At 61.5% G+C, this 24,666-nt stretch overlaps 3 protein-coding genes across 6 annotated transcripts; 1 reads left to right on the top strand and 2 right to left on the bottom strand.

The window, feature by feature from the left end:
• Window positions 1–898: 898 nt before the first annotated feature.
• On the bottom strand, window positions 899–4,535 carry CCM2L (CCM2 like scaffold protein). Of its 2 annotated transcripts, none has more exons than XM_039719198.1 (10): window positions 4,417–4,535; window positions 3,992–4,159; window positions 3,638–3,721; window positions 3,364–3,547; window positions 2,697–3,046; window positions 2,481–2,616; window positions 2,294–2,357; window positions 1,935–2,082; window positions 1,615–1,753; window positions 899–1,430 (listed from the first exon to the last, which is right to left on the bottom strand). In XM_039719198.1, exons 1-10 carry the CDS (start codon window positions 4,444–4,446, stop codon window positions 1,147–1,149), a joined length of 1,587 nt encoding a protein of 528 aa, XP_039575132.1. In that variant the 5' UTR covers window positions 4,447–4,535; the 3' UTR covers window positions 899–1,146. The 2 variants fall into 2 exon arrangements, with proteins under 2 accessions (XP_039575132.1, XP_039575133.1); XM_039719199.1 differs by having other exon boundaries at window positions 3,364–3,523.
• Window positions 4,536–5,443: 908 nt separating this feature from the next.
• XKR7 (XK related 7) lies at window positions 5,444–15,109 on the bottom strand. The gene is made up of 3 exons (XM_039719458.1): window positions 14,685–15,109; window positions 9,281–9,480; window positions 5,444–9,199 (listed from the first exon to the last, which is right to left on the bottom strand). The coding sequence occupies exons 1-3, from the start codon at window positions 15,107–15,109 to the stop codon at window positions 8,247–8,249; spliced, it is 1,578 nt and encodes a 525-aa protein (XP_039575392.1). The 3' UTR covers window positions 5,444–8,246.
• A 4,333-nt stretch (window positions 15,110–19,442) lies between these two features.
• Window positions 19,443–21,485, top strand: PDRG1 (p53 and DNA damage regulated 1). Of its 3 annotated transcripts, XM_039719168.1 has the most exons (5): window positions 19,443–19,580; window positions 19,677–19,752; window positions 19,908–19,982; window positions 20,229–20,309; window positions 20,601–21,485. In XM_039719168.1, the coding sequence occupies exons 1-5, from the start codon at window positions 19,497–19,499 to the stop codon at window positions 20,681–20,683; spliced, it is 399 nt and encodes a 132-aa protein (XP_039575102.1). In that variant the 5' UTR covers window positions 19,443–19,496; the 3' UTR covers window positions 20,684–21,485. The 3 variants fall into 3 exon arrangements, with proteins under 3 accessions (XP_039575102.1, XP_039575103.1, XP_039575101.1); XM_039719169.1 differs by lacking the exon at window positions 19,908–19,982 and having other exon boundaries at window positions 20,601–20,955; XM_039719167.1 differs by having other exon boundaries at window positions 19,443–19,752; window positions 20,601–20,955.
• Window positions 21,486–24,666: the final 3,181 nt, after the last annotated feature.

Below are 24,666 nucleotides of genomic sequence, written 5' to 3'. Positions count from 1 at the left end.
GCTTTGTGAAGCACAGCTCAGAGAGGTCCGGGTGTCCCTGGGCTTTGTGGTGTCCCTGCTGGCCCTGGTATTCCCGTGCCAAAGCTCCTCTCGCTCCCTACCCAGCCCCGCAGTGTTCCAGCCTTTCCTCTGGATTGCCCGGACAACCCCCGAATTCGGGATGGAGGCAGCATCAGCAAGGGGACCCAGGGCTCTGTGTGACCCTGACCACGGGCTGCTCGGGTTCAGGGGAAGCAGCCAGGGTGGGAGAGGGTCACGCCTCTTGAGGGTTTGCATATGTAAATTTTTTTGTAGAAAAAATAAGTTGCTCTGGTAGCTCCAGCGTCTGCTGCCCACACACCGCCCTGGGCTGCAGCGCCGTCCCGTAGTCCCCACCAAGGGACATTGGGCTAGGGAATGTTGGCTCGGGGCCATCAGCCAAGGGCCAGCAGCTGCGGGATATTGGGGTACAGTGGCCAGGGGGAATCGGACGGGGACGGCGGCCGGGGAACAGCCCCGAGGTCCACGGGGCGGCGGGAGCGCGGCCCTGCCCCGGCGGCGGAGCGGCTGCCGGGCGGGCCCGCAGGAAGCCGGGCCCCGGGGCAGGAACTTCCCTTTGTGAAACAGCCGCAGCCGCGGCCGGACGAGCGTCGCACAAGCGTCGCAGGCAGTAGCGGCCAGCTGCGGCCACCAGCCCTTTCCTCTCCCAGCACATTCTTGCTGACCCCCTCCATTGCTCTGAGCATCCCCTGGAGCCAGCCAGGAACAGCCGGCAGCACCCTGGCAGTGGTGGTGACCTCCATGTGACACTGGAGTGGGCAAGTGCCCTGCCAGCAGCCCCCTGCCCCAGCTCACCCCCACACCACAGCAACCCCTGCACTCTGGCAGGGCCTTTCCCAGGGCACAACCTGCTCTGCTCCCAGCCCCAGCATTTAATTGAAATCTGCACAAATTACAGCACATGTGTCTCCCCCACAGCCGCAGCTGCCCTGTGATTCCCACAGCCTTGACAAGAGCTGACAGGGCAGTGCAGAGGCCTGTCCCCTCCCACAGTGACAAATTCACCCTCCCTGGTTCTGTGGCAGAGCTGGGCACCCGCAGAGCCTGGTGCTGGAGGTGCAGCACCACATCAGCGAGCAGGGAGAGGAGCTGGGTTTTGCCGCTGGCTCACAGGTAGTTGTCCTCTTCCTCCTCCTCGTCCTCCTCTTCCTCATCCCGTGCCAGCGCCTCGATGTCGTGGGTGATGTCCGTGATCATGCGGTTGAAGGACTCGGACTCGGAGCGCAGGGACCAGCTGTCGTAGCTGCGCACGGCCGAGGCCGACGTGTTGCTCATGCTGCGCTTGATGCGGCCGAAGCTGTCGGTGAGGATCCCGCCCTCCCGGATCCCGATGCTCTCCAGGAAGGTCTCAAAGTACCCGATGTCTTGGTCGGGGATGAAGGGCCTCATTCCTGCCAAAGGCACCCTAAGCCTCGGGAGGTTGCCCAGGTGGGCAATGCCAGCCCTACTGGTTTGTCCCATCCTGCCCCCAGTGACAGGATCCTGATAGCACACCCAGGGCCAGCCCCATGTCCCCAAGGGATGCACAGACATCACCAGGTGACACAGTGACACAGGGAGGCTGCAGACACTCACCCAGGAGGAGGAACTTCCTGCGGTCCCCGTAGAGGCGCAGCAGCTCAGTGCAGTATTCCTGCACCGGCGTGCCCAGCCGGTACTCGCGGAGCAGGATGGCAAACTGCTGGATCTCCTGTGGTGACAGCTTGTTGCGCAGCTGCGGTGACACAGGGATGGCTTTGGCTTGGGGACACCAGCAGCACACAGCCCCCAGCCCCCCACCCTGTGTCCTGCTGCTGCTCTCTGGCACAGGGAGCCCAGACCTGCCTCCTCCCCTGCCCCAGCTGCTGGCGCTGCCGGCCTGCTGCTTGTCCCTGTGCCCACCCCTGTGGCCTCACCGTCACCATGTAGTCCTGCAGCTGCTCCAGCCCTGCGCTGCTCTGGTCACTGCCACTGCAAGCGGTGGCCAGGCTGTGGTGGGAGCGGTGGAAGGAGGGCGAGGAGGTGCCGCTGTAATAGGCTTCAAAGGTCTCGTGGGAGCCATTGCTGTGGGAGGACACGGGTCAGTGGGTCCCTGCACCCCTCGTGTGCCCAGCTGCCCCCACCCACTGCACAGCACCCACCACCAGGTAGGGCTGGGGCATCACTGCAGTGGGGACTGGCACCCAACCAAGGGCAGGGGTACCCACCCAGGGCACCCTGGGGGTCCGGTGGGACCCACCCCAGCCCAAGGGCACCCTGGGGGAGCCAGACTCACAAGGAGCTGCAGCAGCTGTAGTCAGCATCGTAGCCGTATGTCCCATCTGTGCGGCAGCTCTCGCCTGGGGAGGGAGAGCTGAGAGCTCATAGCAGATACAAACCCCCCGCGATGTGTCTGTGCACCCCCACCCGTCAGCCCCATGACACCCCTCTTGATGTTCCCACTGCTGTCCTCAGCCACTCACTCCTGCTGGAGAGCCAGGGCCGTGTGGGCGTGGAGGTGTAGTGGTACCCGGCTCTGTCCACGCACTCGATGCTCTGGTCGCCGTAGATGATCTGGAACACCTGGCAGATGAGCGCGCAGGACTCCTCCCCAGCATCCTGCAGCGGGAAGGGAGCGGGCAGTGAGCGCCGGTGGGCGGGCGAGCGGCCGGAGGCTGGCACACGCGGGCACCGCTCACCCTGTTGGGCACGGCGAGGATAACGAGGTTGGAGTAAGCGTCCGGGCAGGGCTCCTGGGGGTCCAGGGGGTTGCTCCCGGCGTGCCGCCGCTCCCAGCTGCCGAAGCCGGTGCCTCGCTCCCAGCTGCCGCCCCGCCGCCGCTCCAGGCTGCCGCCCTGCCGGGCCTCCTGCCCGCCCCGCGCCGCCCGCCAGTCCAGGCTGCAGATCGTGTGCCGCCGCTCCATCGGGCCCCCCAGCCGCCCCTCCGGCCACGAGCCCCCCGCTCGCTTCTCTGCGGGAAACGCCTCCGGCAAGCCGGGCGGGACCGCCTCGGGGTGCGCCCCGGCGGGGACCGGGTCCACTCCCAGGCCTGGGGGAGCGGGAACAGCCAGGGCGTCAGGGCGGGGGCTGCGCTGCCCACCCTGCCTGGTCCCAGCCCCTGCCCCGGCCTCCTGTCCCACCAGCCCCGAGGTGTGCAGAGGGATGGGGGTGTGGGAGTCCCCAGTGGGTTGGGGACACTCCTCCGGGACTCTGTGTAGGAGAGGATGGGGCACACCAAGACAGGGACAACGCAGATTTTGCTGCCCTGCTAGACTCTGACACCCATCACTCCCCGTGCTCCAGCCCCTCCCAGCCCCTCGGGGCCGGCTGCGCCTCGGCTGGTGGCCCCCGGCCGGACCCCCGCACCGGTTTTGAGGATGAGGAGGTGCAGGGCATCGTCGCGCAGGTAGGAGGCCGCCGCGATCTCGTGCGTGGGGATTCGCAGGATCAGCTCCTCGTTGTCGCGCCAGGTGAGCAGCAGGCAGCGCGCCGAGAGGCTGAGGATGCTGTCCTGCTCCGGCGTGGTCTGCAGCGGCAGCTCCTTCAGCTGCTGCAGGGACAGAGCGCGGGGGGCGCGTGGGGCACCCGGCAGTGGGGGGTACCCCGTGCCCACCCTCCGGGGAGGGGGGACCCCTCTTACCCTGGCCGTGTCCAGCAGCTGCAGCACCTCATCCCGGCTGGAGGGGTTCAGGGACGATGTCACCCATGTCAGATGACCTAAAAACTGGAGGGGGGGAAAGCCCAGGGCAGCTTGGGGAGGTCGGGGCATGCACCCTCCCCCCGGCCCATGGCCCCAAGGTCAGGACACGTCTACCTGGGGTTCAGGGACACCCTGCACTTAGGGGGTCCTCCCTGTACCGCCGCGCACCCTCCTCTTCGCTGGGTGTTTGCCTGGGCAGGGAGGGGACCCGGACCCTTCTGGCCGCTCTGTGTATGGCTCTCAACCCCACCCCAAGCAAGCAGTGACCCCGGGCACTTTTGGGGATCCCTTTACCTTCACTTCCTTCTCCACGTAGTCGTGCAGCAGGATCTGGGGGTCGATCAGGTAGTCGGGGGGGTAGAGGGGCACGGAGTGCAGCGGGCGCCGGTAGACGCTGCTGCGGAGCGCTGCCCTCCGCGCAGCCTTCGGGAAAACCAGCCGCTTGATGGGCGACACGAAACCCTGGCAGGGGACCGGGCACGGGCACGGGTCAGCACCGGGCACCCAACCCTGGTGCCCACACACGGGGTCCGTGGCACCCAGCACCTGGGGCGAGGGGAGGCGACAGCCGAGCGCCTCTGCTGGCTCTTGGCACTATTTGCGTGGCTCCCCTTCTCCCGCCGTGCTGTGGAAGGGGTGCGGCGCCTCTCAAACCTGTGCATCTCACCCGCTCCCACCCTCCTGGCACCCCTCCGGCCCCCGGCCCCAGCCCCACGCACCTTCTTCCCCTTCTTGGCCTCGCTGTCCATGGCAGGACGCGGTGCTGCGGCCGCCCCCTCTGCCCCGCTCGGCGCCGCGGCGCTTTCCTGTGTCGGAAACTCCACCAGGATAGCCGGGATGTGAGTTCCTGCCTCTCCTGGGGGGTGCTGGGACTGGGCTGGGCTGGGCTGGGCTGGCACTGACACTGGGACTGGGCTGGCACTGGGACTGGGACAGGGCTGGGACAGGACTGGGATAGGGGCTGAGCTGTTACCTGGGCAGAGGCAGGGGCTGAAGTTGGCTGAGATGGGACTGGAGCAGGGACTTGGACTGGTGCTGGGGCTGGGGTTCACACCTATACCGAGGCTGGGGCTGGGATTTGGGCAGACTGGGGCTGAAGTGGGCTGAGGTGGGACTGGAGCAGGTGCTGGGGCCAAAGCAGGTGCTGATGGTGCCTGTGGGACTCTGCTATGGAGCAGCCCCTCCTGCCCCTCTCTGCGGGGCTCTTTCCTGAGGCTGGGGCTGGTTCTGCTTCCCTATGACCCCACATCACCCCCGTCCTCATGGGGCAGCCCTGGGGGCTCCCAGCCCTCGCTGCCCACATCCTGCCCTGCTCACGCGGGGCCCTGGCACTGGGAACGGCCCTGGCACTGGGAGCAGCACTGGCAGGAGCCCACACAGCTGAGCCAGCTCTGTCCCCAAGCTGCCCATGGGGTCTAAACCCACCGTGAGTCTGGGGGCTGCCCGGGGGATCGGGGCCTCCGGCGGGGGCAGGGAGGAGGCTGGTCCGGCAGTGGCCGTGTCCGGCAGCTTCCTCCCCGAGATGCCGCATCCTGCCTGTGCACCCCTTCCCTGCCGGCCACCACGCCAGGGACACTGGCACCGGCCAGGGCCACCGACACCAGGCAGGCAGCGCTGCTACAGCCACCCTGCTCTGCTAATGGTGTCCCCGAGCAGTCCGGGACAGAGAGGAACCATCCTGCCCTGCTTTGGAGCCCCAGCTGTGAGCTGGAGGTGCCGACAAGGACAGGATCCCACAGGCAGGGCTTATTGAAATGAATTTAATATCTCATGTTGCAGCAAAATTAAAAATATACAAAAAGTTTGTGGTATACAAAAAAGTCTCGGGACGGACCCCGGCCTCCCGCTCGCCCCCGCCCACGCCGAGGGTCCCAGAGAAGAAGGTGGCACACAGAGTATTTACAGTACGTGACAGCAGCCGCCGGGTCCCAGCGCCGGGGGGTCGGGGAGGTGGCTGAGACCCCGCGGCAGCCCCTGCCAGAACGAACTTCTCTCACTCCCTGAAGCTGGAGCAGCCCTGCTGCCACCCCTGGGTGACACCCCCAGGGACCAGAACCCCGCCATCCCCAGTGGGAGCTCGAGCACCCCTGGAGCTGTGCCCATGCTGGCCCCCGGTCGTGTCCCTCGTCACGGGGACCCGGCGCTGGGTTTGGCTGCTGCTGTGGCACAGGGTGGGTGGGTTCAGGGGGGTGGCCTGGGGCAGGAGTGAGACTGAGGGGTCCCCCCGAACCCCACACGTGGCCAGACTCCTGTGCCCACAGCAGCCCAGGGCTGAGGGTACCGTGGCTTGAGTGCATAGAAAAGTGTCCCTCTGACCCACCAGCGTGGCCCTGGGGTCCCCACACAAACCCCAGCGTGAAGGGTATGAACAAATGGCATCTCTGCCCTGGGGTGGACAGGGGCAGGGGGAGCCCAGAGGAGCCACCCCGTGCTGGCACACAGTCCCCAAATGGCCCATCCCCAGATCCTCTGTGAGCCAGACCCAGGGAGGAGCTGCCACCAACCTGGGCACCGCTCGGGGGCTGCGGTGACACTGCTTGATGCCTGCAGCAGTGAGCCCCTGGACAGCCTGGTACCCCGGCTGCTGCCCCCACCTTCCCTGAGGAAAAGAGACCCCACCCCAGAGCTGCCCCACGCCGGGGCTGCCCCAGCACGAGCAGCACACACCACAGGAGTGCCCCAGCATGACCAGCACACACCACCAGGGCTGCCGTGGTGGCAGTGGAGGAGCCGTGCAGGTGGCAGGGGCCCAGCCCACTGCCCAGCCCCAGCCATGCTCTGCACCCTCCTCCTAAAGGGTTTCCAAGGCTTCCAGTTAGCACCAGTTAGCACCAGTGAACCCAGCGACGGCCAGCCCAGCCTGCTGTCACCCCAGCTGGCAAGAAATGGGGAACAAAAGCAACGTGATGCCACCGCCACTGCCACCACACACCCTCCCACCCGGCCGTGTCACAGGGCTGGGCAGCCACACTGGCCCTCAGGGACCCCACGTCCCAGCCGTTCCCAGGTGCAGCTCTCCCATCCCACTCCTCCCATCCTCTAGTGCCTCACACGGTGCCCCATGGCACAGGGGGGCTCTCAGTGCTGCCCACGCTCCCGGCCCGGGCAGGGCTTGGCACTGTGGCTCGGGGCAGCCAGAGGCTGGAACCCTTTGGAGCCGTGGCGGGGGCACAGGGGATGCAGGGAAGGCACAGGGGCCGTGGGTGTGGGGGGCAAGGGGGGCAGCACAAGGCTGGGGTGTCCAAGAGCTCCCCTGCCCTGCAAACCCCTGCCAGGCCCTGCACACACACACACACACACACACAGACACACACACACACACACACCCGGGGCAGTCCCGCCCGGGGGGCACAGGGTACATTCAGCACAGCCCCTCGCTGGGGCCGCTGGATCTGGGCAGGACCAGGGACACATTCAAACCCAGAGCCCGAGCAGCCCCACGCCTCCGGGGAGGCAGGAGCAGGGACTGGGGACAGGCAGGGACAGGCAGGGGGCACACAGGGTGAGGTCAGGGCAGGGAGGGTCCCAGCTCAGGTTTACACTGCGGAGCTGGAGGGGGTGATGCTGATGAAGGAGTGAATGGAAATGCTCCCGGGTGGGAAGGGATGCCAGCCCAGGAGAGGAGAACGGCTGGGGGTGAATCCCACTTTGGGGAATCCGGGGAACGCCGGCGGCCCCGCACAAACCCCTCAGTGGTGCCAGCCAGGCCCTGCCACCCCCGGCCCCAGCGGAGGTAGAAAATGTCACACAAAACGTCACCATTCAGGTGAAAACAAACCCAATGAGATGAAGCAGTTCCTGTGGGGATGGGGGGAGGATGGGGTGCAGCCATCCTGGCCACAGCTGGGGACCCAGCTCCAAACCAGGGGTGCAAGGTTCGTGCCCACCCACAAGGGGCCCCCCCAGGCCAGGGCCTACGCCCCACAGGATATTGGAGACCCCATGGAGTTGGGGACGTGGCTCAACCCTGAGCCTGGGGGACTGAGGATGGATATGAAGGGCTCACTTCGGGTTGGTGTGGGGGAAGTGGGAGACATGGGAGGGACTGGATGGACCCCGGCTGTCCCTGCCCCAGCTCCCCGGGGGTCACAAGCCCCATGCACACCCCAGTGCAGCCATGTTCCACCCCCACGGCTCTGCCGTGGCACGGGCACCTGTGTTCCTGTGTGCTGCCCACCGTGCCCCACCGTGCCCCACCGTGCCCCCGGCAGCTGCCAGCCCCATCCCAAGGTGCCCCCGGTCCCCATCCTGCACCCCTGATATGGGCCACAGCACCCACCGCCTGGGCTCAGGCACCGGTGAGGTATTTTGGCAAGGACGAGCCCTGGAGGGCGCGGGGGCGGCCGCCGTCGGGTGGGACGGGTCTGGGCTGCGGGAAGGCAGCGCGGGGAGGGGATAGCACCAAGAGACCTCCCCGGCCACCGCCCACGAGATGCTTGGCATGGCGACACGGCAGCGCCGGCGAACCCAAAGGAAGGCAGACAGCTGTGGAGACACGGGGTGGCCCGGGTGGCACCGGCGCTCCCGCCGCAGCCTCACGCCCCGCAGCCTACACGGTGGTCTCGTACTCCAGCACCTCCTGCGGGGCGCCGGGGGTGCGGTACTGCAGCCGGGGGGTGGTGGGCGACGCGTACTCCAGCGCCAGGATGGTCTTCCGCAGGCGCCGGTCGATGAAGTGGGCATCCCAGGCCGGGTACTTCTTCCTGGGCAGGTCAATGCGGATGACGGGCCCCTCTGTCCGCGGGGCGCGGGCGGCCGGCGCCGGCGGGGCACAGGGTCTCACCTGGAAGACGGGCACGCAGCTGTCCCACTCCCCCGGCGCCCCGTCCCGCTCCCCCCCTGTAGTCCGCGGCAGCGAGCGTGGCGGGCTGGTGACGGCTTCCACGGGCGAGCCCGGCACCGGCGGCGGCTCCTGGCGGAAGATGCAGCCCACGGAGCGGTGGCTGAAGATGGGGCCGTTGGGGTGCAAGAGGCAGTAGTAGATGAACATGAAGAAGATGCCGAGGGCGAAGCTGGAGCTAACCACGCAGACGAGGATTAAGGCGTTGAAGTCGGAGGTGGCCTTGCGGTCGTAGTAGAGGAACCAGAGGATGGTGAGGGCGGCGTTCTCTGACAGCGTGATGATGTAGTAGATGCACATGCGGTAGCGGCTCCGGCCCTCCTTGACGTTGAACCAGCAGAAGATGTAGATGATGCCCACCACCATGTTGTAGATGATCTCCTCCCACTTGGACATGCAGAAATCCGTCTCGCCCTGGATGATCCAGAAGGTCATGATGCACCAGTGGGTGACGATGAAGATGCCGAAGTAGAGCTGGAACACGGAGGCGAAGAGGGCAAAGGCGATGGCACGAGCGGCGATGGTGAAGAGGTGCCAGAGGATCTGCACCACGGCGCCCTTGTAGGACATGGGCATCTTGTCCTCCCGCGAGTCCCGCAGCACCTTCTGGTAGGACGCAATCATCCAGGCCAGCGAGACCAGCGAGGCCGAGGCTGAGAGTCCTGTGGGGAGCAGCCATGAGAGCCCACAGCAGCCAGGCACGTCCCTCCCCACACCCCGTCCCTGCACGCGCCGTCCCTTACCCTGCAGCGGCTCGATGTAGTTCTGCTGCACCATGATGCTGAGCTGCAGCACGAGCTGGGGCGCGCTCTTGAGGAAGGCCTCCAGCAGCCGCAGCATGCTGATGTCGGCGCTCTCGAACATCATGCGCCAGTAGAAGTGGCGGCGGCGGTGCTCGGCCTGCCAGCGGCTCTGCAGCCCCAGGTACAGCGTGCGGAGGTACCTGCGCGAGGCAGGAGAAGGGTGAGCGAGCCCCACTCTGTCCACACCAGGAATGCCCTGTCACCTCCGCCAACCTGTGGATTGGCAGAGGTGTCAAAGCATTCACCTCTCATGGTGACCATGCTCATTTGGGACCATGGAAAGCCCCCTGGTGTGCCAGGAGCTGCAGGGCAGCAGCAATGAGGAACGCATCCCTGTCCCAGGCCAGGGCTCCAGTTTGGGAGGGGGCAGCTTGTGCAAAGCCAGCTCAGCACCCCAGAGCCCTGGGCCATCACCACGCTGCCCACCCAGCCACACAGTGCCTACCCACCCATCACCCCAATCCTTAACCACCCATGCAGGGTCTGGCTTCCCCCAGCCAGGGATCCCATCCACAGCTTCATTTCCAGCCACCCATGGATCCAGGCTGCCCCAACCCAGCACCACATCCGGCTGCTTCTCAAAAGGGATATTTTGGTCCCAGCTGGCGCAGAGCCCACCCTGCTTCCTCCTGCCCCGGCCAGGATGGAGGAACCAGCTGGTTGTGCCGTGCTGCCCACAGGAAGCTCCTGGCGCTCATGCCGGCGTTGCCTGGGCTCTTGGCAGGGCTGAGGGTGCAGCCACACGCTGGCCCCGGCCATCTGCTCGTCGGCTGGGGGTCAGTGGAGTGTGCGTGGCACCGACGCACGCCCGGCTGAGTCACCACCACCAGGGACCCTCCCCAGGGCACCGCGCCAGATCTGGCACCACGGGAGGGGACGCGGGGCTGGCCAGGCAGGGCTTCCCCGGGCAGCCCTGCCTGCACCACGGCCAGGGCTCTGCTGGCCAGGAGGAGAAGGGAGCCGGGTGAGGAGGAAAACAGGTGCAGCAGGAGGACATCAGGCCACAGATTCCTCCCAGAGAATAAAATCCTCTGGCAGAGCAACGGCTTCTCCATCAGCTCCAGAATGTGCTGCCAGACAGCTCCATCAGCCCAGAGCATGGGAGAAAGCCTGATCGCAGCACTTTCAGCTCATCCGTCAGCAGGAGGAGGCAGGAGCCAGCCCTGCTCCCGCTGCAGGGACAGCAGAGTGCTCCCACCCCTGGGGCTGCACAGCCCTGAGAGCACAGTGAGGGCCATCAGCTGGGGCCACCGAGCCCTCAGGACACCCTGCTGCCATCTGCTCTGCCCTGCCAGCCCCACTCCCAGCCCCCACCGGCTTCTCTGTGCTGGTGTCAAAGTGACGTTTTAACCTCCACCTCCGGGGCAGCACCTAATTTTAGCCTTTGCTGCAGCCTGTGCCTCACTGCTTGGGGTGGGGAGAGGCTGTGGCCACCTGGCTCCTGGCTCCTGGCGCAGATCTGCATCCCAGTGCCACCTGCTCATGGCAGCCAGGCCAGCGCTGCCACTTGGCACCAGCAGGGCCACGGCCCCTCAGAAGGGCCTGGTGAAGGACCCTCCTCTCTGGTGGGGAGCAAACCAGTGGGCAGCCCAGGGGTGGAAGGCACAACATAGGGGAAACAACAGGGGAAGCAACGTCAAGCCCTGGCTGCTGTAGGGCATCACTGCTGCCCCAGGGTGCCCATGCATGAACCAGGCTTGGGAGCTGGTGACCTCATCCTGTCCCTGTAATTAGTCTTGGTAATTGGGCTCATCAGTGATCCCACTGTCCACGGCACAGAGCAGCCCCCGCACACACACACGACAGAGCCCCAGCCCTGGGTCCTGCACTGTTCAACAAGTGACCCGTGGCCTCCCCAGCTTTCAGCAAGGGCACAATTATCCCTCTATCTGCCAGCTCCATAGGTCTCATTAAAATGAGATTTCATCTCCCATCAACTCTCCCGAATGAAATGTTGATTCTTATTTGTTCTGCATTTGATCATCCCGTGGCGTCTCAGCCCAGCGAGCGATCCCGGCGCTGCCAGCACGGCGGGCACTCCCCAGCCCCGCGCCACGGCAGCTGCACGGGAAACACAGAATCAATCACTTGAAAAAAAATCATTTAATTTTCAAAAAAACTGATGATGAGGCAGAAACCGACAGCGAGAGCTCTCAGGGCTAATTGCTCCCTCCTTTGTATTGCAAAGAGTGATCCAACAAAAACCCTGCGGCAGGAAGGTGGTGGCTTGGTTGGGCACTGGTTTTGTCAGAGCCCCACTACAGCTGGGTTTGTCACCAGTGTCACTGTTTGCCCCCAACTCCCAACTACTGAGACCAGCTCTCAAATGTTGGAAAAAATGAATGAGGAGAAAAGCCCAGCTGAGGTTACAAACAAATCCCCTAATCATCATCCTCAGATGGAAAAGGATGAGGGACCCTCTGGTCCCAGAGTGAGCAATAGGAAGTGTGATTTTCCTAGAAGATAATTTGGGATCTCATCCCTTAATCCTGTATTTAAACAAGGAGAAAATTGCTTCTCTGTTACAGCCCTTTTAATCCCTTACACATCCTACCAAGTCAGGTCATCAGGGAGAGCTGCACATGTGCCCATGTCACCGCACTCACCGTCCCTCCAGCCCCACACCCCGAGATGCCCTGGCTACTCGGGGCAGATGGGAGGACCTGAGGGCACCTCTGCTCAGGGAAAGGCTTTGTCTGGCCCTAAAAACCCCTTGTCCTTTGCAGCAGGGCCAGGTGGGGACTGCCAGCACTGGTCCTGCAGCAGGACAAGCTGACACCCCAAAGCTGGGTGCTCCCAGGGCTGGGAGGGCTCCTGGCCCCACACAGACAGAGCAATGATCTATGGAGCAGAGTGCTGGGGAAACTGCAGGTCCCAGCTCATGAGCCCACCCAGGATGACCTTGCCCTCCTGGACTGCTACCAGACTGGCACCAGGACCGAGGGGTGGCACTGGCTCCCCAGGCCAGCAGAGGATGGGGGTCACAGGCTGATGGGGGCTTTCAGGAAGAGAGGGAATGGTTGGTTTGTTCCCAGTGACTCCAGGCAGCCAAACCATGGGTGACCCTGGGCTAACACAGACACAGGCACTGATAGGGCTGTCCCCAGCCCAGTGGGACCTGCAGCACACCCTGGCCAGCTGCCAGCCCACGGAGGTGGCAGGGAACCCTGACACACTTCTGGGCAGGAGGCAGAGCTGCTTTGGTGAAGAACTGGGGACTTTGTGAGTGCATAACAATTCCTGAGCTGCAAAACCATCCAAGCATGGCCCACAAGCACAGTGGTGGTGTGGGACCAGCTGGGGACAGGCCCTTGTTGCTGCTGCTCACACGGGCACATGGCCATGCCACCGGTAGCATCTCTGGAAACCACCTGTGATGGAGCTTGTGCATGTGCACCATGAACATACCAATGACAGCTAACTTCAACAGATTGAATTAGGGATAGCCACAGAGCCAGTGCTCAGAGCTTTTGCAGTGGGAAGCAGCTTTCTTTTTGGGGACTGGGGGTCTTTATCACAGGTGGGGCTCGGACTGTGCAGTGAGGTTGGTAGAGGTGACATCTGCAGAGGTGAGGGAGGAAGCAGGTAAATAAAGAAGGGAGAGATGTTTGGCAAGGGACACAGTGCTCTGACCAGAGAAAATCCTTTCTTTCACCTGCAGCATTTATCCAACACTTCTTTAACTGCCTCATCCTCCTGCACCGGATCCAACCCCACTAATGGGTTTAACAAACTGCATTTAACTGGTCACCCCAACTAATCCCAAATCCAGAGATTAGAAAGAGCCTCAGCTGCTGCTTGAGACCAGCATGTCCTGGAGGGTGAGTGCTGAGAGCTACCGCTTTAATTGGCTTAGGAGTCTCCATGGCACAGCCGATGCAGGAGCTGGACTGACACCCCCAGGAGCAAAGCTCAGCTCCAGCCTGGGCCGGGATCAGGTGTGTCAGGATCGTGCCAGCTGCAGGCAGGGCCAGAGAGCTCCTGTCCTCTCCCTCACCACCAAAGCAGGTTTTGCACCCACCCTGCAGCCAGAGTAGCCTGAGTTGTCAGGGGGACGGGGAGGGCAGGTGTGCTGAGCACGGCACACGCTGCACTGTCAAACAAAGTTAAACACCCGCAGCATCCCAGAAGGAGCAGCACAGGAATGAACATGCAGACACCAACAGGGAACGAGCAAAGAGCCTCTACCACAGCACCCGGGAGGGGAAACAGGATGGAAACCCGAGCAGGGAGTGCTGCCGGCTCCAGGCATTGTTCCGGGCACTGCCTTTGTCTGCCCTCCCGGCACCGGCTCCTCCAGAGGCGCTCGGTGCCAGCGCCCGGCTCCTCCCCAGCTGGGAGGGCGCGGGGCTGGGTCCGCGGCACAGCGGAGGAAGGTGCCAAGAAAACATCACCTTGTGCAGCTGGGGGGTCTGCAGAGAGGCGGATGAAGGGCCTTGAGCTCCCCCAGCCTGTCTGTCTGCTGCTCGCCCTGCCCATGACACCAGCCTGTCCCCAGGACTGGGATGGGGCAGCAGCAGAGCCTGGACAGGCTGGGAACCACCAGCACCTCCTTGCCCACCACCCCACATATACAGGACAGGAGCCTGAGGTGTTCAGGGCCCAGCATAATCACGTCACACCCCCAGAACCACACTGCCATGGCCAGGCAAGTCCCCAGCAGGCCCAGCAGCACCTGGAAGCAGGGATGGCAGGGCTGTGGCACCGAGCTGGGCTGTGGCTCCTCACCCACACCCACAGCTCCTACCCACACCCACAGCTGCTACCCACACCCCCTGTGCCCACGGCTGGGAGCTCTCCTCCATCACCCATCTTTCTGGGGCTGCAGAGACACTGATCCCTGTGCCTCCCCCAGCTGCCTGGGCCCCTGCTTCACCTCTCATCCCCACCCATTTCCCCATGCCTTGCCAACCCCTCCTGAAGTCTCCATGCTGTTATCCCCACCCATGTCCCTGCTGCACTGTGCCGCTCCCTGCAGGCCCCGCCTGGCTCCGTGACCCCCGTGTGCCCCCCTCCCCCTGTGCCTCCAGCCTGCCTGAGCTTTAGCAGATGGATCAGGCCCTGCAGCAGCCCCATCCCAGCCCCCTGTACCCTCACCCCCAGGTACCCTCGCACCTCCAGACCTGCCCCAGCTGCAGCAGGTGTGTCAGGCCCAGAAGCATCCCCATGCCCTCAGCATCCCTATCACCCCGACACCCCCACGCCCCCTGTACTCCCATGCCTCCCATACAGCCAGACCTGCCCCATGCCATACAGCCTCAGCAGGTGGATCAGGCCCTGCAGCCGCCCCATCCCCGCTGTGCCCCCACCCCCCGGGCACCCCCCCTGCCCGGTACCCCCGTACCTCCAGACCTGCCCCAGCTGCAGCAGGTGGATCAGGCCCTGCAGCAGCCAGACGCAGAGGCGGCAGCAGCCGCGGGGGCCGCTGTCCTTGGTGCCGCCGCCGCTGTCCTTGGTGCTGGCGGCGAAGTCGTAGACGAACCACCTGAGGCTGAGCATCTGCACCACGAGCGAGGGCAGCAGCACGAAGAGCAGCGTCAGCCCGAACCACCAGCGCTGCCCCCGCACGTAGTAATGGGCCGCCAGCCACAGGTCCGAGGCACCGTCCGCGAAGCAGACGAGGAGCGCGCAGAACACCCAGCAGCCGTCCCGCAGCCGGTACCGCCGCGCCGGGGGCTCCGCGCCCGCCTCCCGCCGCCCGCCGCCGCCCTCGGGGCTCTCCAGCAGCACGGCCGGGCCGCCGCCGCCGCCGTCCGACTTCGCGGCCATGTTGTCGGGGGAAAGGAGGAGAAAGGAGGGAGCGGGAGAGACTTCCGGAGGGATGGAGCCCGCCCCGGCAGCGCCCGCNCCCCGCGGCCGCCGAGCCCCGCGCGGGGCACGGTGTCCCACCCCCTCCCAGCCCGCCGAGTACCGCAGCTTCCCGGGAAGCTCCTGGGGAGCCCCGCGGCCGCCCAGCCCCGAGGCTCTGTCCGGGCAAGACCCTGCCCATGAGTCCAGGCTTGGGCCGAGGGTGGGTGGAGGTGTGGGTGCCTCTTCTCCCCTTGGGCTGGGACCACCAAAACCCTGCCCCATGCAGACAGGGAGGGTCCCAGCAGGGACTGGCTGGGCTGGACCTGAGCCCTGCTTTGGAGGGAGAGGCATGGAATCATCATAGGATGGTTGGGTTAGAAGGGACCTCGAAGACCAATTTATGCCAACCCCTTGCCAAGGGCAGGGACATCTTCCACTAGACCAGGCTGCTCAAAGGAGTTGAGTAGACCAATGATGGGGTCTGGTAGGAGGCTTCTGTTGTTCCCGAAATGAAACTCGTGAAACAGTTACAGATGTTATTCCCCAGCTTTGGGAATGCCCCTGGAAGTGAAGTACCAAGGCCCCTGGAGTCTGGGCGCACAAGAACCCTGATGCTCTGCCGCTCCAGCTCTCCTGAGCCTGCTGCCCGCGGGAGTTTGGACACAGCGTGTGTGGCAGAGCCAGGGGCTGCACCCGGGACATGCTCACCCGAGGAGCAGCGCTGTGCCGGCAGCCCCGGCACTGCTGGGGGGAAAGGGCTGGGAGGGAAAGGACTGAGAGGGAAAGGGCTGGGAGGGAAAGGGCTGAGAGGGAAAGGGCTGGGAGGGAAAGGGCTGAGAAGGAAAGGGCTGAGAAGGAAAGGACTGAGAGGGAAAGGGCTGAGAGGGAAAGGGCTGGGAGGGAAAGGACTGAGAAGGAAAGGGCTGGGAGGGAAAGGGCTGGGAGGGAAAGGACTGAGAAGGAAAGGGCTGCGGGGGAAAGGGCTGCGAAGGAAAGGGCTTTCTGTCCTTTGTGGCGGGTCTCCAGGGAGGGTGGCTGCACACGGGCAGTGCCTCCTGCAGGCAGCCCCAGCGCACAGGGCCGGCTGTGGCTCTGCGGCTCAGCCCCCGAGGCTCAGCCTGCTCCGTGTGCCTGCGGAGGAGCCCGGCTGGAGCCTGGCCCGCGGTCAGCACGCCGTGGTACACTGAGAGGGGAGCGTGCTTGATCCCAGAAAACACAGCTAACTTCCAAATCCTGCCTTGCAGGGTGGCCAGAGGGATCAGCACAACCCGGGGGTGGGGTGAGCCTGGATTCCTGGGATGAAACCCAGGGGGTGAAGATGTTACTCAGCACAAGGGAGTGGCCGGCAAGGCAAGGCTCTTCCCGTGCTGCATGTATTAGCATCGATAATGAAACACCTCACCTTGAGATGCTCCTGACAGATCCCCTCCACAAATGCCTGCCTGGGGGAGGGGATGCTCCCAGCATCCCAGAGCATGAAGAAAGCAGCCTTTCATCAACAACCAGGCAGGGCAGGGCCCCTTCCAAGGATGGGGTCCACTGGCCAGAGCCCCTGTCAACATTTGGCCACTCCAGACCTCTTTGGGCTTGTCCCTGGGGACTCTCTGTCTTGGCTGGGTGATGGAGCACAGACCACATTGCCATGACAGTGGGCACAGTGCCAGGGAGAGGGGACTTGGAAATCAGGGAGAGACAGACCCACCTTTCTCCCCTGACCCTAAAACACCCCCTCTGAAGCAGCAGCTAAAGATCCACAGCCTGAGAACATGGAGACCATGGTTTGAAGTCTGATTTATCTTAACAACAGGCCCCAGCAGCCACATGAAAGGAGAAGAGAGAAAAAAACCTTATAAACATCCCTGAAGCTTCCTGTGCAGCTGCCAGCAGGCAGGGAGGGTTTCTGGCTGCATACAGAAAAGGGCTGCAAGGAAGAAAAAGGAACATGATGAAACCAAACCTGCTCTTTCCACAAAACACACAGCAAAGCAAAGCAGCTCCCGGCAGCGGGCGGGTGGCTGCTTCCTCTGACTGCCCAGTTCCCAGAGGACCTGGTCCAAATGGACCTCTGGTTCCAGTCTGAGTCCAGCTTCCAAGCAGAATGTCTGCCCCTGGCGCTGGCTCCAGGAGGAGAAATCCATGATGATTTGTGGCTGGCTCAGAGCTCGGCTGGGGACAGGCCGCAGAGTGCAGCTCCAGCCACTTCTCACCACTCTGACAATGTGTTCCAGATGCCCATGGCTTGGAGATCCCTCAGCAGTGCTTCCCCCATGCCTGAGCCAAGCTGGGCCCCACCTTCCCAGGGAGAGCAGCCCCCACCCTTCCATGCAGCCCAACATTCCTGGCAAAACCCTGCCTTCACTGCACTGTCATTGGCAACCCCAGAGTCACTGCTTCCTTCCACTGCTGCCAGGACACAGCCAGCCTGCTCCCTTCCCTGTTCCTATGTCACATCTCATTCCAACCCCTTCCCATCCCCATCTCCATCCCCTTCCCATCCCCATCCCTGCTGCCCAGACTCTGACAGCCCCCCCTCCATCCTTCCTGCTTTTTCAGATCTCCAGCCAGCTGCTCCCACTGACAAATGAGCATTTCCCAGCATTGGCATCCAGCCCCAATCCCAGTACATTTTCAGGTTGATGTCAGGCAGGAATCTAACCCGAGTGTGGATCCTTCCCAGCCTGTGTGTGCCCCAACACCGGCTCCCACTGCTCCCTGGAGCTGCAGTACTCCATTCCATGCTGCCACAGACAGAGATCTCAGTTAACTGAAACAAATGACCTTATGGGATTAGGGCAGTAATCTTCCGATCTGGGTAATCTCCCTTAAGGGATTATTTGCCCACAGAAGTGTGGTGACCACCAGCCAGCTGCTGCCTTGCTCCCTCCATCCCTGTCCCCTGTGGTCCCCATCTCTGGCAGCCAAAAGGAGCTGCAGCACTGGGGTCACCACCTTGGGGAGCTCCTTGTCAGATGACTTTCATGAAGTGCATGTGCCAGGGTCCCCAGGTGCTGGGGATCCTCCTCTCCCTGGCCCTGTTTGCTACTTCAGGCAGGTTTGGGGCTCTCTCCCTCCAAAGCACTGATCTAAAACAGATCAGAGGTCCCCCCCATCACCAGGCAAGCAGCAGCTGGGTGGCACAGCCAGGGTGGCAGAGATGGACAGCTGGGGACAGGGCTGCATTCCGAACCTTGAGATGCTGTTTCAGGGCTCTGTCCAGAGCAGGGGCATGGGACATGAGAACCTGTGTCCCCTGTTACCCACCAGCCCTGGGTGGGCTCCGGGGGCCCTTTCCCATGGCAGAGTGCACACAGTGAGGATCTGCCTCAGTGCTGGGTCTCCCTCATCTCCCACACCTCATTTTTCCAGCTCCTCTTGCTCATGGCTGGGTGGGGCAGAAAGAAAGGGATTAAGAGCATTTTGAGGAGCAATAATTTCCCTTCCTGCAGGCAGGGTCGTTCAGGGCAGCAGATGGACATGGTCCCCTGCCAGAGCCTTCCCGGGAGCAGCCCCTGCCTGACACAGACCGGGGGCACCGGGCTGGCTGCGGGTGACTCAAGCTGCCGGGACCACGATCGCCTCCAGTCCCCGGGGACGGCAGGTCCTGGACGCTGAGCTACAGATGAGCCACCAGCTGCACGAAAGGAAACCTGAGCTAATCGCCCCGCGCGCTGAGTGCCCTTTATTGCTTTCTGGGATGACAGAGGTCACCTGGTGCTCCAAGGGCCCAGCTGCCAGCGGCGGTACCGTGCTGGGAAGCAGCGAGGAACAGGAGACAGACGGTGTTGCTGGGGGCGAGGGGACTGTGAAAAGTGATCAATAATTCACACACAGGGGACCAGGCGGGGCTGGGCTCGCAGCCCCTGCCCCTCGGGGCTCGGCGGGGTGGGCTGGGGCCGGCTGCGGGCAGGACCCCCACGCTGGGGCTCAGCGCCACACGGCCACGCTGCACCGGAGTCCCGGGGGCAGCGGCAGCCCCGGGATCGTTAGCCCGCACTACGGACGAGATCCACGCTGGCACCGGGCTCGTCCCTCCCAGCCCACGGCCACTCACGGCCGCTCTGGCGGCCCCTGCCACGCGAGTTCGCAGCCCCGGTCTGTCCCCGCAGCGCCGGTCAATCCCCGCAATCCCGGTCAGTCCCCGCAGCCCGGTCAGTCCCCGCAGCCCCGGTCACTCCCCGTAGTCCCGGTCTGTCCCCCCAGCCCCGCTCTGTCCCCCCAGTCCCGCTCTGTCCCGCAGTCCCGGTCACTCCCCGCAGTCCCGGTCACTCCCCGCAGTCCCGGTCAGTCCCCGCAGTCCCGGTCACTCCCCGCTCGGCTGCGGCGGCGGCCCGGAGCCCACGGGCGGCGGACCCGGAGCGGCCCCGCCATGGCGCGGGACCCGGCCTTCGTGCTGCGCTACCTGGCCGAGGTGGAGGAGCTGGCCGAGGACGTGCTGGCGGCACGGCAGCAGGTACCACCCAGCTCCGGCGGGCCCCCCGCCCCGCTCTGTCCCGCCGCCGGTAGCCCCGAGTCCCGGCCGCTCCCGCCTCTCTCGCTCCCGTTGCAGATCGTGGACCTGGACGTGAAGCGGAACCGCAACCGCGAGGCCCTGCGGGCGCTGCAGAAGGACCCGGAGCCCGAGGGTGAGGCCGGGCTGCTGCGGCCCCCGTGACCTCGTGGCCGCGGGTCGCGGAGCGGCTCCGCTGACAGCCCTTCCCTTCCCTTCCCTTCCCTTCCCTTCCCTTCCCTTCCCTTCCGTCCCGTCCCGTCCCGTCCCGTCCGTTCCCCCTCTCCCCAGAGAAGGCCATGGTCTGCTTCGGGGGCATGTTCATCGAGCTGCCGAAGGCGAAGACCCGGGAGATGCTGCGGCAGGGTGAGGTCACCCGAGGTGTTTTAATAAGCACCATAATTAACAAGGTGTTGGCTCAGTTAATGAACTTCTGTCCAGGGATGGGCTTTGAGGTGCCCAGAGCTTCTCGAGAGGCTGATCCTGATCCTTCCCCTGGAAGCTGCTGGGCCCCAGGGGTGGGGGAGGCAGGATGGGATGGGGCATTGCTGGGGAATAGAGCCTTCATCCCGGAGCCCACCGCAGTCCTCCTCACTCGTGCCTCTTCCCCAGACCAGGACGAGCTGGACGAGGAGATAAACAAGCTCCGGAAGGAGCTGCGGGTGAAGGTCAACCGGCTCTATGAAGCTCAGGGTAAACTCTGCACTGGAACCTGCTCAGTGCCGGGCAGCATGCTCGTGGGTGGAGATTCCTCAGTTCCACGTGTTCCTGCAGCCTCTTTCCCACTGCTTTTGCAGTTCCCTGCCTGCCCCAGCAGCCTCGTCTGCCCCCAGCTCCCTGAACCCCTCTGACCCTGTGCTGGGGTGACCCCACTTCAGCACCCAGCGCTGTCCCTGCCCTCCCCACAGCCCCTCTCGAGTTCACCACGAGCTGCTTCACTTCTTTGGTGACAAACTCCTGACGTTCTCCCTGTGTTTTTCTCAGGTAAACCTGAGCTGAAGGGGTTTAACCTGAATCCCATGTCTGCTGAGGAGATGAAGCTCATCAACCGCATCCTGGAGGGCTGAGGTGGCCCTGCCACTGTCACAGCGTGTTTGCTGGCACTGGGGGCTCACGTTTCATCCCACAGTCCTTGGGATTTGCAGGACGTTGGTGTGTCCAGAGCCCACCCAGGTGAGGTGGGAATTGCCTGGCTCCTCAGCTGCAACTCTGCAGTTTCTTTGGACCACAAACCCTTCCCTGCTCTGTGCTGGACCTCGGGTGGCAGAGCTGTGCTGGGCACAGAGCTGGGCAAAGGCTGGGCTGGAAGTGGGATCATTAAAATCAGAGCAGTGGGACATTCCTGGCTCCATGTGTATGTTCCTTGTTGGGGGTTTATGTGAACACTTCTGGGCTTTGGCTTCAGAGCTGCTCCTTTGTCACGCTGGGAACAGGAGTAGGAGGGATTGGGAATCCTCCACATGCCTGAGGCACAGAAGAGGAGTTGTGCATTCAAACAAAGCAAAGCTGTACATCTGAGGCACGTCAGCAATCTCTCAGGATGTGTAGGGAGGAGGCAGCATCTTTCTAGTCTTGCTGGGAAAACATGTTTCACTGTTAGAAGGCAGGAGAAGGCAGAAATGAGGCTTTCAGGACTGGATGAAGGGATTAAACTTGGGTATGTTTTAAAAAGCAGCCTGAGGAGGGCTGAGCAGGAACAGTCACTGAGTTTGTCTTGTAGTAAAAGGACAATTGATGTAACCAGTAGTAGTTTCTGCAAAGGTTTTTAAATTTGCTGTTTTCTGCACTCCCCCCTCTGAATGTGCTCCCCCAAGTGCTTAACTTAGTCAAGAGCATAGGATTAAAAAAATAGTGATAATTAGTACATGACTACAGTGAGTTTGATTAATTTTTTTTTGCATACAGGGAGGTGTCTGGGTCCAGCCAAGCCCTTGATTGAAGTTCTGTAGAGATTTCTGGGCAGAGTTTCAGAACTGTAAACATGGCTTTGTCCTTTCTCCAGCCCTGAGCTTGCTCACCTGTTCTGCCAAATCTTGCATGAGCAACAGAGCTGGGCCTGGCTCCTGGGCCCGGTCCCTTGCTCTCTTTCCTTTTTCCCAGCCATGACAACATCAAACACAGCACCACCATTTCCCTGGCTCCCTCACCACCTTCCAACTTAGCAAGGCCTTCTCCTGCCCTGGCCAGTTCTAAACACACTTCAAATTACACAGAGTTCAAAAAAATATCCTGTATCTGACCCCTTAAAACCAAGGTGTGATTTCTTTAAAACAAAAAACCCAGCTATTTGTCATGTAATCACAATGAAAGTTAGAGGATTATGATCTGGGTCCTACTTCTAAAATTCTCCTGCTGGTGCTACATACCCTAAAAGTGTCTCTGTCCACTTCAGGCTTATATTTCAGACACACAGACTAAAAATAACAGACTTACCACCCGAACTGTCTTGCCTGCAGCTTTTTCAGAAGCCTGCCTGTCTCCTGGGAGCAGGAGGAACTCACAGTGCCACATCCCAGTGCTGGAGCTGCTCTTACATAAGCCATGTGCTGCAGCCAGTCCGTGTCTCCATAATGTGATGGCAGGGTTATTTTTACAGTCTCATGGCAACAGGTTTTCTGCTCTGACATGTTTCCATAGTAGTAGCAGGAGGAGGATCAGGTGCTTGCCTGCCCTAAAAGCTTTGTTTTGCTGTGCAGAATGTGTTTAGCCCCTTTGTTTTCTTACATGGAACAGAACTAAGCTCTGCAGTGCAGAGGGCCAGCTGAGCAGCCAAGCATCCCTCTGTCAGCTAAAATACCTCATTCCAGCCCACTGCAGCTTCCAAACTGGGAAATTCTCAGAAGCAAGAGAGCCACTGCTTTGTGCTGGGCCAGTGGTGTCCAGAGAGAGGTGGGAGACGCTGCTGCCCAACACAAGGGGAGAGTGAACTTCATCCATGAGGGGGTCTCCCACCCCAAGCTTGGGATCAGCACTCTGCTGTGCAGCCAGATTCCTGAAAAGATGCTTCATTTCTTTCTTCCTAGGACAGCAGCCACAATGAAAGCATTAACAGGCAAGTTACACAGCACCTTCCTCTGCCTGCCTGTAGAGGTGAGGTGATCTTTCAGGTGAGGTTCTACTCGTGTTGTTAGTGAGACTCCACAGCCAGAGATGATGCTGGACACACTGAGCTGTGCATGGCAAAAGGAACAATGTGTGTCAGCTTATCCAGGTGTGGAGAATCCAAGTACTGCTTCCCATCAGTAAAATACACAACTAGCTTCAGGAAAGTGCCCAATAAACAGTCACCACAGTGACTGCAGAGAGTCATCTTTGAAAAACATGTGGTCCTTTTGGTCTCCTAACTCCATAAGAGCTCACACATCCATTCTTGTTCCCCAGTGAAGATGTGCATTCCCCTCCTGTGCCAACAGCTTCAGGACCCAGCAGGACACCTGCCAGCACAGGATGAATTCTGCACCCAAATGTGTGCTTGCCATGATGTTCTCATTCACAGAACACCCAGATCTGCCCCTCTGCTGACAGGCCTGTCATTCCAGACCAGGTCAAAGCCTCCACCGTGCTGCTCCTTCCCTGTCAGCCTACGGCATCAGCCTCATGCACTGAAGCACCTGAGCAATGACAATAGCCCAGCTGCGTGCAGGAATCACCTCCCAGACAAGCAGGGACACAGCTGAACAGCTGAAAGCAGGGGACATCTCTCTGCTATTAATATCTGGGGTTGTGTAGTCAATGACAAAATGCTGCAGGACCAGCTGCTGGGAACAGAGTGCTCCAGCAGCAGCACAAGTGGGAGGCACAGTGCACAAGGACCTCTGACAGAGAGCTCTTGTGCAAGTCCTGGCTCCAACACGGGCTCCAGTCCCTTGGCAGCCCCATGCTGCCTTGTTTTCCCACCCTGAAGGGGCAACTTGCTTCCTTACTCTGCTCTGCTTCTGGATATTTGTCATGTAATCACAATGAAGGTTAGAGGATTATGATCAGTTGCCAAGCAAATCATCAAACCATCATCCCAAACAGTGTAATAAAACCCCTCAGAAAGTGATAAACATCTTCACCCCCCTGCTCTCCCTGTTCACAAGGCAAAGGGAGTCTTTCAGAAGATGGACTCGAGTTCAGAGTCTCGCTGGCAGCTGGCAGTGCAGGAAGGTGAAGTGTTTACCTTCAGAACCCAGCTGAGGAGATATAACAGTAAATTAGGGAGAAACAGGCAGTTTTGCCAATGGCTCATTAAGAAAAATGCCTGCCCACAAAATCATTACCCTGCTAGCAGGCAGGAGTGAGTGTGAAGCAATAGGAAATCCAACCCTAAATCTCTTTCCCATGTGCTGAGCCAAAGAACATTCTGAGCTTGTTGCAAAGTTTCTATTCCTGTTCTTGATGATACTAAAGAAAAAAAAAATCCCTTTGGCTTCCAGAAAGAAAAGTAAAAAAAAAAAAAAAGTCATGTTGAAGCAGTAAGTGCTGAGGAAGATTCACAGAATGAGCATTAACCCTTTTAAATTGCAGATGTGGGTGTCTGCAGGAAACAGGTTCCCAGCAGAGTGTTCAGATATCTCTCTGAGAGCCCAGCAGCACTGTGATGACATCAAGGACTTTCATTCCAATTAATTTATTTCCTGACTAACTGAAGTTACTTGGGCCCTTTACCTGCAGGCAGCCTTAGCAGTAATTTTGTTTGAGGCTGTGAACCTAGTAGATTGTGCACATTAGAGCTATCCCAGACAAGAAATGAGCTTAATTTATTTGTTCATTTGAAATAAAACTGTCGCCAGTGGCACCACGTGAAATACTGGGCTGAAGCTGACAGGACACAGTGCTGCAACAATGACCATATCTTGTTAGAAGGAAGAGTTAAATTAGAGACATTTCATAGGAGGGCACCATCAACATAAGTCACATCTAAGGGAAATTACCTTACCTATGCTTCTGCTTGCTCTTTACATGACTAAGACTGAAAGAACAATAATCGTATTTTTGCTTGTCATTTTTGTAGTGCTATTTGCTGTTTCTGTTTCTCTCAGCTCTTGTAATGACAAATCAGTTGCGT

The sequence above is a fragment of the Passer montanus genome, unplaced genomic scaffold (genome assembly GCF_014805655.1).
Source record: "Passer montanus isolate IOZ18808 unplaced genomic scaffold, ASM1480565v1 scaffold41, whole genome shotgun sequence".
Classification (NCBI taxonomy): Eukaryota; Metazoa; Chordata; class Aves; order Passeriformes; family Passeridae; genus Passer; species Passer montanus.
The sequence above is the reverse complement of the archived record's forward strand: the minus strand, read 5'-3'. Positions and strand labels throughout refer to the sequence as shown.